General features: G+C 37.0%; 1 protein-coding gene across 1 annotated transcript; it reads left to right on the forward strand.

Annotated features, from left to right (window-relative positions):
• Positions 1-1,084: 1,084 nt before the first annotated feature.
• LOC138908014 (uncharacterized) lies at positions 1,085-1,624 on the forward strand. Its single transcript, XM_070198644.1, has 2 exons — positions 1,085-1,139; positions 1,254-1,624. Exons 1-2 carry the CDS (start codon positions 1,085-1,087, stop codon positions 1,622-1,624), a joined length of 426 nt encoding a protein of 141 aa, XP_070054745.1.
• Positions 1,625-13,480: the final 11,856 nt, after the last annotated feature.

The raw sequence follows: 13,480 nt of genomic DNA on the forward strand, positions 1-13,480 counted from the left end.
ATTGGGGCGAGGTGATCAGGCAGGACATGGTGCGACTCCAGATTTTCGAGGACATGGATCTTGATAGGAAGGTGTGGAGGTCGAGACTTAGGGTTGTAGGTTAAGGGGTAGTCAAATGTATTTTTCTTTTTGTACCGGCTAGTATGATAATGTTTTATCTAGGACTGCTAGCGGTTTATATAGTGTTTCACACTTTTGCATAGTATTTGTGTTATTGCTTTCCCATTTATTTTTTGTCTCTCACGTTGATGATATTATTTTTCTGGTTTCTATTGTTGTTATAGATCTTTTGTCTCTGAGCCAAGGGTCTCTCGAAAATAACTTCTCTATCCCTCCGGGGTAGGGGCAAGGTCTGCGTACACACTACCCTCCCCACACCCCACTGGTAGGATTCTACTGAGTTGTTGTTGTTGTTGTTGTTGTTGTAATAAGCCATTACCAAAAGTAGCCATAAAAGTTACCAATGATATATATATACAATATTAAAAAAAATCTAGACAATTGTTTTTCCAATTAGTAATATTTGGAATTCGTTGAGAACACATAAATAAAATAACATATAAATTTGAGAGAGATTGGAGGTGATTTGGACTAGTTTGGAGTCAAAATTCGTAATTAACGATTTTCAAAATTCATTAAATATAGGCAAAAAGGTTATTTTTCAATGGGTAGGATTGAAATTTTTTAAGAACTGTAGAAAAAGGTATTACATAACAAGAAAGAAGGGGTTAGTTTAGTCATTACTTGTTATATCCGTTAATATTAATAAGTTAGTTAAAAATTAGTTAGGAAGTTAAGCATTAGTTAATTCCTCTACACAGTACCAATAGACTCTATATATAAGACTTGTATTCTCATTTTTACACTAAGATGAATAATAAAAAGATCATCTCCAGCCTCCTCTATGCCTTCTTCTTCCTTCTCTTTGTAAATTCTACTTTATTTCTCTATAATTGCATAAACAATTACATGGTATCAGAGCAGTCGAGCAATAAATCTTAGCTTGGTATTTGATTTCTTTTTCTTCGCAAAAATTAATTCTTTGTTGTTTCTGCAAGTGTGTTCTTGAAGTTCTTTGACATCAATGGCGATTGAGGATTTGACAGCTCCAGATGTGAGCCAACCTTCACATGCACATGGTACAACCCAAGGATTAATTTTGAACCAAGCCCCAGGAATTGGCTACAATCATCCATTGTTTCTTTTACCAGAAGATGTGAGTTGAATTAAGATTATCTCGTTTCAATTAACAGATATCAAAAATTACTCTATCTGGTATCGTTCTATGAGGGTAACACTGCTGGGTAGAAATAAATTGGGGTTAGTTGAAGGTTCATATAGTAAAGAAAAATTCCCAGAAAGTACTTGGAATCACTATGAAAGGGTGAATTCTATTGTACTATCTTGGATTATGAATTCTGTTGCGAGTGGCCTTCTTGGTGACATTATGTATGTGTCTAGTGCTCAGGCAGTGTGGAATGACTTGCATGAAAGATTTAATAAAGTAGATGGATCTAGATCATTCAATTTGCATAAAGAGATTGCTACTCTATGTCAAGGGACAACCTCTATTTCGGTGTACTTCTCAAAACTCAAAGATTTGTGGAAGAATTCGAGGCTTTAGTCCCTGCTCCTGGGTGTGATTATGCAAAGTCTAAGGACTTTGTAGTGTATTTACAGAAACTGAAATTGTTTTAATTCTTGATGGGGCTGAATGATTCCTACAATCAAGCTAGGAGTTAGATCTTGATGATGAGTCCTACACCAACTATTAATCATGCTTATGTCCTAATCATCAGTGAAGAAAATCAAAAATCTGTAGTTGCTGTCTCAGGACTATTAGGAGCAAATCAAGCCATCACTGCAAATTATTATGATGTGTCTATGTATACCAGAACTGGACATAGAGGAAATCAGAAGTTCAAGAGGAATTATAATGTTCAATGTGATTTCTGCAAAATGAAAGGACATAGCAAAGAAAATTGCTATAAAATTGTAGGGTATCCTCATGAGTTCAATAATAGGAATAAAGGAGGAGTTGGAAATACAACCTACAATGTGATGACTGAAAATAATGCACACATCAGGAATATAAGTTACAATGGTTCAACTGATATCAACTCCCAGGCCAATCAGCTTCTAGCATCAGGAAGTTCATTTAATCAGATGCTAATGTATACAAATTTAGACATAGGAAGATACACTTACAATATGGGACATGGACCTACTACTCAATTGAATGTACAAAGCTTACCTCCAATAACAAACTGCGCTTTTTCAAAAGAACAATATGATCAAATATTACAGATAGTGAATAAAGCTTAAGAAGTTAATTGTTCAGATACTGCTTCTACAACTAATGCAGCTGGTATTAGCACTGCTTGTTTAGCTTCTACTAGTCTACAAGAGTGGATAATCGACACTGGTGCTACCTGTTGTACACTATTTTGCACTAGTCAAAACAAGATTCAACTTGTGGTTTCTCTGTTGTTGATGAAAGAGAGTAGCCACCTAATATTTAAAGGTATACTCGGGTACCTATTTAATTACTAAAGTTATGTTCTTTATTAGTCTGCTAACCGATGATATTTTTGGTAAGGGTTCTTGTTCTTCTAAGGGGAAGGTGTTAGGCACCCCTTAAAATCTACCTGAGGTAGCTCCATAGGACTTAGACTAGGTTTAAAGGGTTAGTTGTTTGTATACTGCTTAATTAGTATTAGAGGGGCATGGCTTACTGTTGATCTAAGTGAGAGTATGATGTTAAAGGGGCTCCGAGATATAAATAGGTATGAGTCCTAAAAACTTTTGTTGTTGTAATTGAAAGAGTTCTAAAATTGAATGGTTTGTATGAAGTATGTAGGAAATACTTTGTTTTTAAAAAAATGGATGTTCATATAATTTTAAGATGTTATAAGCAAGTGAGTCTAAGATATACCTTGGCTTATGAAATTACTTAAATCTTTGACTTGAAGGAATAATTTGAAGGTCTTTGATGAACGACAGCCCTTAAGTTTGAAAGAGTTGATTTCCTTTAGAAGGCTAGTCTTGCGATTTGTTTCTGGTTTTGAAAAAAAGGGACTGCCGTCTTTGCTAAGTATTTTTTTTCATCTTCAAAATCTTCACGAAAAGATTGTCAAAACATAGCAGATTAGTAATATGAATAGTACATGATTGATGGATTGAAAAATAGTTACTATCTTGTATTCCTTTTAACCCTATGTTCTTTAAGGCTTGCCTAAGTTATTCATATAATTCAGGTAAAACAAAAACATTAAATTAAATATGACAAGAGCAATGTTATATACATGTAGAAGAATACAAATAACAAAATATTAGTGAAGCAGTAAAGGATGAAGAGTGACTCTGGTTTGGGCCTGAAAGAGGTAGGCCCAATAATCAGCAGGAATGGTCAGCAACATGCTCCAGGTTTCAGATGCATGACGCGGAGTTTGGGCCTGAGTTCCTTTGAGAACTTAGCAGGCCCAGTGGTTGTACATGTTCAAAATAAAGAGAGAAAGTCGTTAGAAACAATATTCTATACATACAATCATACATGGAATATGTAAGTAAGTGCATTAAATAAAATATAACAACTAACAGTACTTGAGTATCATGAAAGGTTATGCTAATGTGGAGGTTACATATGGCAAAAATGATTTACATTAATAATCTTTCGCTATCATTAAATACTAAACCCAAAAGGATTAATGAATATCAATGGATTAGAGGCTAAGGGTAGAATTTCACTCAAGGTCAAAACCCCCTTTGAATCCCCTGACACTTCAAGGTTTCCAAGGGTCTCAAGGGAGAACAACCCAACCAAGAGTTAAACTCTACTCCCAAATACCCTTAACCATTAATAACTCACTCTTCCCCACATGTGACAGCCCTTAACTAGACTGAGTACTGATTGGTTTTACTCAAGTCTTATCTTTAGTATACACAAGTTAACAATATTACTGGAAACTTTTGAAAGAACCAACAAGAATTTAGACAAACAGTCATTGTCAAAATCTCTACAGATGATGTTAGAGATTAGGAGATACAATCAAAGCTCCAACAAGACTACAAGCTTACAAATTTAAATAAAACTCCTAAGAGTGCTCAACAAAATCTCATGCCACCAGTTTTATCTATCCTTGAGATTAATGACATGATCACATCTCTCTAAGAATGTTAAACTCTCACTAAGAATAAGCAGACTGTTATATCCAAGCAATAGCAACATGAGGTTTTCCTTAGAGTTCAGATACTAGGTTCAATTCATTTTAATGGGGAGAGAGAACTTGATGCAGTTTCAAGACAATGCAAACATACATGAAATCATGAAGGACAAACATAGGCATTGAAGAACTAGAATGAGTGTGGGATCACAAAAAGGAATGTATACAAAGGCACTTAGCAGAGATTATAAACTAGGTCTTGACTTATATTAGATGCTGAGTTGTTAGCTTCATTTAGGAATCTCTTAAAGAGCATTAGTAGAGTTGTTTGTGCTAGTTAACATGCCATTATCACCCTAAGCATATGACACGACTACATTCTTTTCAAAGAGGTCTAGGTCTCACATTCATGATGTCTTTATTTGAAGGTCAAAGCACATTGCAATATTCAAGCAAAGCAGATAATCTCGAAGTCTTTCATTAGTTCTGATAGTGGATTACAGTAGATTCAAATAAACTCAGTAGGTTTTAATAATATTGGATGCACAAGCATGGACATAATGGACAAACAGAGGTGGATACAAAATTCTCATTCAAGTACATACATAAGATATTCCAGCCAAGGTTTTACAAATAGGATTGGGTTTCAATCATTATAAAGTCAAGTCTATAATATCATTAAAGAAGTTCAGGATAAGGGAGACCTTATACTAAGCATGTCTAATTCAGTTGTACAGATTAAGGGTGAATATCTAAACATAATGAAGTTCTACTCAACCTACTTACATAATAGTTATTGTCGAGTCACATTAGGCACGATTGAAGCTTAATTCATAAGAGATAACCTGATCATGACAAAATGCATACAAGAACAGTTCCAGGAGCTCATCAGAGTTAACCTAGTTACCTTAAGATACCCTTTTATGCAATGTGGCTCTCAGATGTAATCAACAATTATATAAAGACATAAAGGTTATCACAATAAGGCCTCCAGACTACTTCAAGATTAACGAACACTCATGTGAAGAAAGAAAGCACATTAAACACTTAAAATTGACACACTTCAACTAAGTGATAAAGGATTAAACCTTGAGCATTCATATATGTCTTAATTAAAATCATCAAATAACAACCTAAGTACAGAATAACATGCTACACTAAATCGAATTAGTGTAATAGACATGAAGACCACAACAGAACATTAAAGAAATCTGAAGTTTGAACAAGTAAGGGAAGCTATTTAGGAATATTAAGGAACTTAATTATATAGGCTGTTTGATTTAGAATAATAGTCATCAAGGTCATATAATAGCTCAATCAATACTGATTCAAGACACATAAGAGCATAGCAGTCAGTCGTAAATCCATAAAAAATCATTATGGGCTGGAATAAATAGTTATAAAATAATGACAAACATCATAAACGAAAGCAGTCAATAGAAAGACGACAGTGTATCCATAATTTTGAATGAGACAATCAAAAAATAAGGGGTTGAGGTATACTGACCACTTTTTGTGCAGCAAACCAAACGAAGGTTTAACTATGCCGTATAGGAACCAAAATTTTAAGCTTTGAAACAGTGAAAGAAATCAGAAACAAAAGATAAAGAAGAAAACAGTAAAAGAGCCTGAACTTTGAAATCTTAGTGTGGTTTTTGGTACTCGTATTAGGTTTCTTAGCTATTGTTAGGTCTGTTAGGTGAGAGCATTGAAGTCTCTATTTATAGTGGCATTCATTGCCTTAGGTTCAACAAATTCGAACTAAATAGTGGAAGATAACGGAGAGTTGATGATGTGAGCACGCTTGAGTGAAAATCAGAGATGATAGAGGCAAAAATGGTGAAGTAATTTACCTGAGCGTGGGTAAGTGAGAGATCGACCGTTAAAGTATGAGAGACCGTCAGTCAGAACCCTAATACCAAGAGGTCATTGCATGTGACCTCTGGATATCGATCCATGATGAAGCCAACTAATGTTTTCATGCTTGATTTGATTTGAAAGCACAAAGCCAAAAGCGGATGAAATCCCAAGTCACTGTTTTAGACCTAGGGTTTTGATTTGGGGTTTTGAATCATAACAATGAAAGAGGAAAAATCTGAGCGAGAATCGCGGCTAGAAGGGACAGAGAGAATGATTTCGTGGCTAATTCTTTGACCTTGCACTAATTTGTGCAAGGTCTTGAAGATTGATGTAGCTTACAGGTCTGAGAGAATATGGAGGAAAAAGGAAAGGGGGCGGCTGGGCTTGGATGAAAATGAATTATGGTTGGGGGTTTCTCAAAGCTAAAAATGTGAGATTGAATCTGGGCCGTTGGATCATTTGATCAATGACCCTGATATTTAGGGAGATAAAGATTTTATAAAATGTTTAAATCACTACAAATGGTGACTATCGGATCACCTCAATTGGATGGTGGAGATTAAGTCTTAAAGTATTAAAGAATAATAGGAAAAGAGGGATTAAACATGGACCATTGATGAAATAGATCGACGGTCCAGATGTTGTGCTTTCTTTGTGAGTTAGGGAGACATGTAACGTGGCAAGCTGCGATTGGTTTAGGGAGAGAGGATTGGATCGCAAGGTGGAGTAGGGAGGGGGGTTTGGACTGGGTCATATTGTTTTGGGCTTGTCATTCGGGCTGTTATTTATTTAAACAATAGCCCTTTTGTATTTAATAGAGAATTGCAATTAGCCTTTAGCCATTTTCAGCCTTTTGAAATTTGTCACGCCCTGAACCTGGGTCTGGACGTAACACGACCCTCGGTGCCTGACTACATGCGACCGAGTAAACCAACTAGCTGGTTGAATCAATATGTGATGTCATAACATACTGAATGCGGAAGTTAAACTAACATATTCAGATATACGAAAGTCTGAATGATATAAATCAATGTGCGAAAATACTAACATAAGTCTGATGTATATCTGTAGCCACTATTACTTAACATGAAAAACATGTGACTCTGTCTAACTGTTACTCTAGTCTATGAAGCCTCTAATGAAGTATTGAAAACACTGACTATCTGTAAATACTGAAAGACTATAAAGTAATGATAATGCACTGAAAGAACTGGGGCTCACCAAATAGCTAGTACGAGAATCCTAGTGCTCTGAATCGCCAACCTGTAAATTGTTACATGCATCGTGAGATGCAGGCCTCAGGCGAAAGGGACGTCAGTACATTTGAAATTCACTGGTATGTAAAGCAAAGAACTGTAAATGTTGAAACTGAAACTAAACTGATAACTGATAACGGATACTAATAACTTATAGATGAACTAATAAATGAACTGAACAAAGGAAGTAAGGATATGAATACTCCCTCTTCTGAATGAAGAACCACCTGTTTATCTGAATAAATAAACTGCGGCCTCAGGCCCAATATATATGTGCACGAACTGTGGCCTCGGGCCTAAGTATGCATATACATAACTGCAGCCTAAGGCCCAAAAATGCATAAAGCATAAACTGTGGCATCGGGCCTAAAGATGCATAAAGCATAAACTGCGGCCTCAGGCCCAAAGATGCATAAAGCATAAACTGCGGCCTCAGTCCCAAAGATGCATAAAACATAAACTGTGGCCTTGGGCCCAAAGATGCATAAAGCATAAACTGCGGCCTCAGGCTTAAATACATGTGTTCAACATTCAGGAATTTAAATTCAGGAACTGAGAATCATACTGCAATACGTGATGCTGAAATACTGTATCATACTGAGTTACATGATACTAGAATGCTGAATAGGACTAGATATAGACATGTATTCATGAACTGATCATGAAAACTGAAACTTCAACTGTTTATAACATGCTGAGTAACCTAGACTGAGACTCATGGGCATCAAACACAATTCTATATTGATTACGCACTGAGCTCACAACACTCAGAATGAAAGTCATGAACAAGTTACGAAGCTAGAGAATAGAAGTTCTGCAACTATTCAAGGAACTAGGCTTAACTATATTTCTAAGGTAATTAGTAATGTCGTAAAAGAACCGTAGAATCAATAACATTCCCAAAGATAGACCTCACATACCTTAACTTCCTGCTCTTGAGCGTAATACAATGTTTGCCAACCCTTTCAACTTTAATCTATATCAATACAAGTCAAAGTGATTCCACATTAGCAATAATACTCATGTTTTGGTCATTTACACATTTTATCAAACAATTGGTGGGCATAAAACTTCATAACCCCTATTAATGGTGTTTCTACAACCAACAACCCATTCTCTTGCTCCTAGATAAATTCTAAAATCTCAAATTGCTATAATCAAAACCATTTTTTATCTCCCATAAGATAAACAATATCCTTAATCAATAATCAACAATCAACAACCCAAGCCTATAACTGCTCATGTTTTTTATCAAACCTATCAACTCATATCTCGTGAACTTAGAGTCTGTAATCATTAATACTATGCCATAACCAATTAGAGGATGAAGATATTACCTTTTGACGTTCAAACCTCTTGAATTCGAGTTCTAGGGTTTCTACTCCCAATAATGATGTCCCAATCGAATATCTAATGATTTGGAGGGTTTACACATATTAATAAGGTGTTGGAGAATTGAAACTAACTCAGAATCATCATTAGAACTTACCTTGGATGGTGGAGGGACCTTGGAAAGGTTAGGTTCTTGAGAGCTTCCATTTCTAGAGCAAGTTTTTGTATTTTGGGAGTATGGGGACGAGGTAGGGCTTATAAAACAACCCTCTGAGTGCGCTCCCGTGAATCTGAAGGCCCAAACGCACAGCAATGGCAGTATCACTGCCACAAGTATGCGGCCGCGCACGGGACCAGATGGGCGCGCACCTGGGCGCGCATACTGTGCATTGTCCAGTAAAATGTACATAACTTTATGCAAAGAACTCCGCTCGGGCACCATAATATATCATTGGAAAGGTATTTGAAAGGTCTACAATTTCTTGTTTTGAGTTTCTCAAATTCTTAACAGAATATCATGAAATCCGGTTGAAAGACAAATCTTTCATAAACTTGTTTGATTTTATCGAATTTTATGCACCTCACTCTCCGTCTTGATTCCAAAACACCTATTTCCACCCATACTCATCTCGATAGGACTTCATATGTCTAAGATTTCACATTAATACTCATTTAATACGTCCATACCTTATCTAAATCTACGAAGTGTTACAAAATGGAATTATATAAACTTAATTAATTTCAATAAAATATAGTAAAAATTATAATTAACAAATATAGTACTAATTATTGTAAATAATTATTTATAAAATACTTTATTTTCTAAATTATAACACTAATTTTGAATTAATAACATAATAATCTGATTAATTAGAAATTAAGGAGTAGTTCATTAAATTGATTATAAAGCCTATGTGACGTATATAAAAATTATTTTAATAATCTAAAAATTATTTATTTAATTATAATTACCATAATACTAATATAAAATTTATTAATTTTAAAACTATTAGTACTTAATTTTTTGAAAATAGGTATTATTCATTGAGGGTCAAAATTGTCCGTCAACAGCTGCCCCTCTTTGACCGTCAACAACTGCCCCTTTTAAATAAATTAATTTGAAAGGGAGGGTCAAATTTTACCGTCAACAGCTTCCCCTCTTTGACCGGAGACGATGAAAGAGTTTTCGGGCAAAGAAATTGAACCAAAGCCAATTTTGTCCCGAGTCTAGGCATATATTGCAAGAATAGCACGAATATTATGAGTGTACGATTAGTAAGATTTTAGGAGGATTTGGGAGAGTTGGGGGCAAAATTCTAGCTTTGAATTTCTTACATACATCGTGTTTAACGAGGATCAAGCTTCATGTAGTTCTAGAGTGAAGACTTTCGAGGAAGTAATGCTCGCAGGCATTGCCCCAGTATCGTTTTGTGACGATACTGAGAGAAGGAAGATTCGACTCTCATGATAGCTTTAACTTTGCGGCTTAACTTGAAAGATTTGAAGAATTAGAGTTCTACTTATTGGTTTGAGTTTGAGCTCGAATCCTTGGCCTGCTAATAAGTTTTCTGTCCCTCATAGCGTTGTAGTTTGGTCTGCTGCTTAGAAGGAGTTCCACATTGCGTTGTTCGTTCATGCAAAAATGAAATACATACATACCCATATATTACAATGCAGAATATGTTAAGATATGACATAAATGATGCAGGAATGATAATGTCCGGCTGCTAGCGAGCCGTTATTTGGGATCAGGATGATGGGATACTTGAATTTGACTTGATTGTTAGCCGGGCTGTGTACCTTTTCACAGCTGTCAGAGCATTGAGTCTCTTCGTGTCGAGAGTAGTTGGCTTGTAATATATAATGCATCTCCTCTTATTGGGAGAGTTTTGCATTAAAAGTATCTCCGCTTGATGGGAGCGATTGACTTGTAAAGTGTGTCTCTGCTTGTTGGGAGAGCTTTGCATTGAAAAATTAAAGTATCTTCGCTTGATAGGAGCGATTGACTTTATAGAGTGCGTCTCTACTTGTTAGGAGAGCTTTGCACTGCAAATGTAAAGTATCTCCACTTGATGGGAGAGATTGACTTTGTAGAGTGCGTCTCCGCTTGTTGGGAGAGCTTTGCACTAAAAATGTAAACTATCTCCGCTTGATGGGAGCGATTGACTTTGTAGAAAAACGTAATCATGCCTGTAGGATGCACGAGCAAAACATCAAAATGTCAAAATGTTCAAGATAACAATAAAGGAAAAGAAAATCATGTTTAAGAGATACTCTTGACTGCGAGGTTAAGTTGCGGCCATCGATTGACAGAACGTTAGCGTCGATATTTGCAACTGTTCATTCTGCGCTCTGATGTGATAGAGCGACGATACGGATCGCTCCCGTTGTCGGAGCGAACAATTTGTTATATACAGGGCTTCGTTTGGCGAAGCCGACGTTTAAAGGTAGTGGCTCGTTTTGATTAAGGTGCTCCGACTGATTGAGCTGATGATTTGCTACATACAAAGGTCCAATTGGTGAAGCCAACAACTTGTTTTGTACAAGGTGCTCCGATTTATTGAGCGGATGGTTTGTTATGTATAATATGCCTTGTTCATGTTAGCGATCTTGTTCCGAAATACCTGCAAAGGATTCAGAATTAGTTTTAGCTATACCAGGAAAATTTGAAATGAAGAGAGATGGATGATAGTCCTGAGAGAGCGACAGATTTGTCATTTTCCCCAGCGTATTTCCAATAGTTCCTTATGTCCTACCGGCCCTACACTCAAAGAAAATTCTTATCGGGGGGGGGGGGAGAGGGGTTGGCTTGTGTCGGCCGTAGTACTGGCTTTTCCCCAGTCCTGATATGGTCACGCCATGAAGTTCAGTAGGTGGGACAAATTACAATATTTTTTAGAAAATATTTTGAAAATCTTTGTTTTATGGAAAATGTTGTCGTTCCGGATTATGACACGTTTCGAAGGTTCCTTAAATACAAGCGTTGTTCCTTGAAAATTATATCATGTTGATGTCGATCCTCTACGATGTATCTGACGACGCAATTGCTGGCTGTTACGACTGCGTCCTAATATGAAGTAATGCATTACAAAGGTTTCCTGGGGTTATGATTGAACCCTTTTAGGTTGCCTACGTATCCAAAACAGAATCAGGTCTGAACGTAGTTCATGATGATGATAAAGAAAGTATGATAAATATGACCGAGCCTCACTCAGGCAGCCTAAGTATCCAAATGGAATCAGGTCAAGACATAGTTCGATTACAATAGATGCAAAATGATGAGATTAAGAATAAAATGGCCGAGTCTGATTTAGACTGCCTACGTATCCAACTGGAATCAGGCGAGAATGTAGTTCAATTACAAAAGACGACTGAATCTGATGAGGACTACCTACGTATTCCTTCTAGAGGAAATCAAGTCATGGCATAGTTCCGAATACATACAAAATGATATTTGGATCTTCTATTACAAGAGAAAGGGGGAGAAACCGAAAACTATGTGGGTTGCCTACATATCCCTCAGCGGGAAGTCAGGTTGAACCTAGTTCTGTAACAGCCAAATCCTAACTCTATTGGCTTCAAACGTAGTATCTCTTGATTGAGTCTGAGTTGATAGGCTTCGTGCGGACTCTTCCGTCCATTTCTACTAAGATTAGAGCTCCACCCGAGAACACTTGGTGGACCACGTAAGGACCTCGCCAATTTGGTACAAACTTTACATTGGCTTCTTCCTGGTGGGGGAAGATTTTCTTCAGAACCAATTGCCCCGGTGTAAACCGGCAAGGATTTACCCTTTTGTTAAATGCACTGGCAATCCTATTTTGATACAGTTGACCATGGAATACTGCATCCATTCTCTTCCCGTCAATGAGCATGAGTTTCTCCTATCTGACTCGTATCCAAACTGGACCATCTAATTTGGCTTCTTGGATGACTCTTAAGGATGATATCTTGACCTCTGTAGGTATTACAGCTTCGGTGCCATATACAATCATGTATGGCATTGCCCTAGTAGATGTTCTCATGGTGGTTCAATAACCCAGCAAGGCGAAGGATAACTTCTCATGCCATTGCCTATAATTGTCTACTATCTTCTATAGAATTTTTTTGATGTTCTTGTTGGTTGTCTCAACTGCACTATTCATTTGTGGTCTGCGGGCTGTGGAGTTGCGGTGGACAATTTTGAACTTCTCTCAAATTTCTCTCATGAGATCACTATTGAGGTTAGATGCATTGTCAGTGATGATTGACTCGGGTATCCCAAATCGGCAAACGATGTTGTTCCGGACGAAATCTACCACTACCTTATTTGTGACAGCCTTGTAGATAGATGCTTCCATCCATTTGGTGAAATAGTCGATGAATACCAAGATGAAACAGTGCCAGTTTGATGCGGCGAGCTCTATTGGTCCAATCGCATCCATGCCCCAAACGGCGAACGACCAAGGCGAACCCATCATATTCAACTTATTGGGTGAAACCCGGATAAAGTCCCCATGGATCTGGCACTGGTGACACTTCTGTATGTAGCGGATACTATCGCTTTCCTGGTCATCCAGAAGTATCTGACTCTCAAGATCTTCTTGGCTAAAGTGAAACCATTCATGTGGGGTTCGCACATTCCAGCGTGTATCTCTTCTAATAGTCTAGTTGCCTCAGCGACATCTACATATCTTAACAAACCCAAATCTGGGGTCCTCCTATACAGGGCTTCCCCGTTAAGGAAAAAGTGATTTGCCAACCTCCATATCGCTCGCTTCTGACTATTAGTAGCACTCTCCATGTATTCTCTTATTTCAAGGAATCTTCTGATGTCGTGATACCATGGTTTACCTTCTAGCTCTTTGTCTGCATGAAAATAGTACGTAT

Source organism: Nicotiana tomentosiformis, chromosome 1 (assembly GCF_000390325.3).
Source record: "Nicotiana tomentosiformis chromosome 1, ASM39032v3, whole genome shotgun sequence".
NCBI classification, from domain to species: domain Eukaryota; kingdom Viridiplantae; phylum Streptophyta; class Magnoliopsida; order Solanales; family Solanaceae; genus Nicotiana; species Nicotiana tomentosiformis.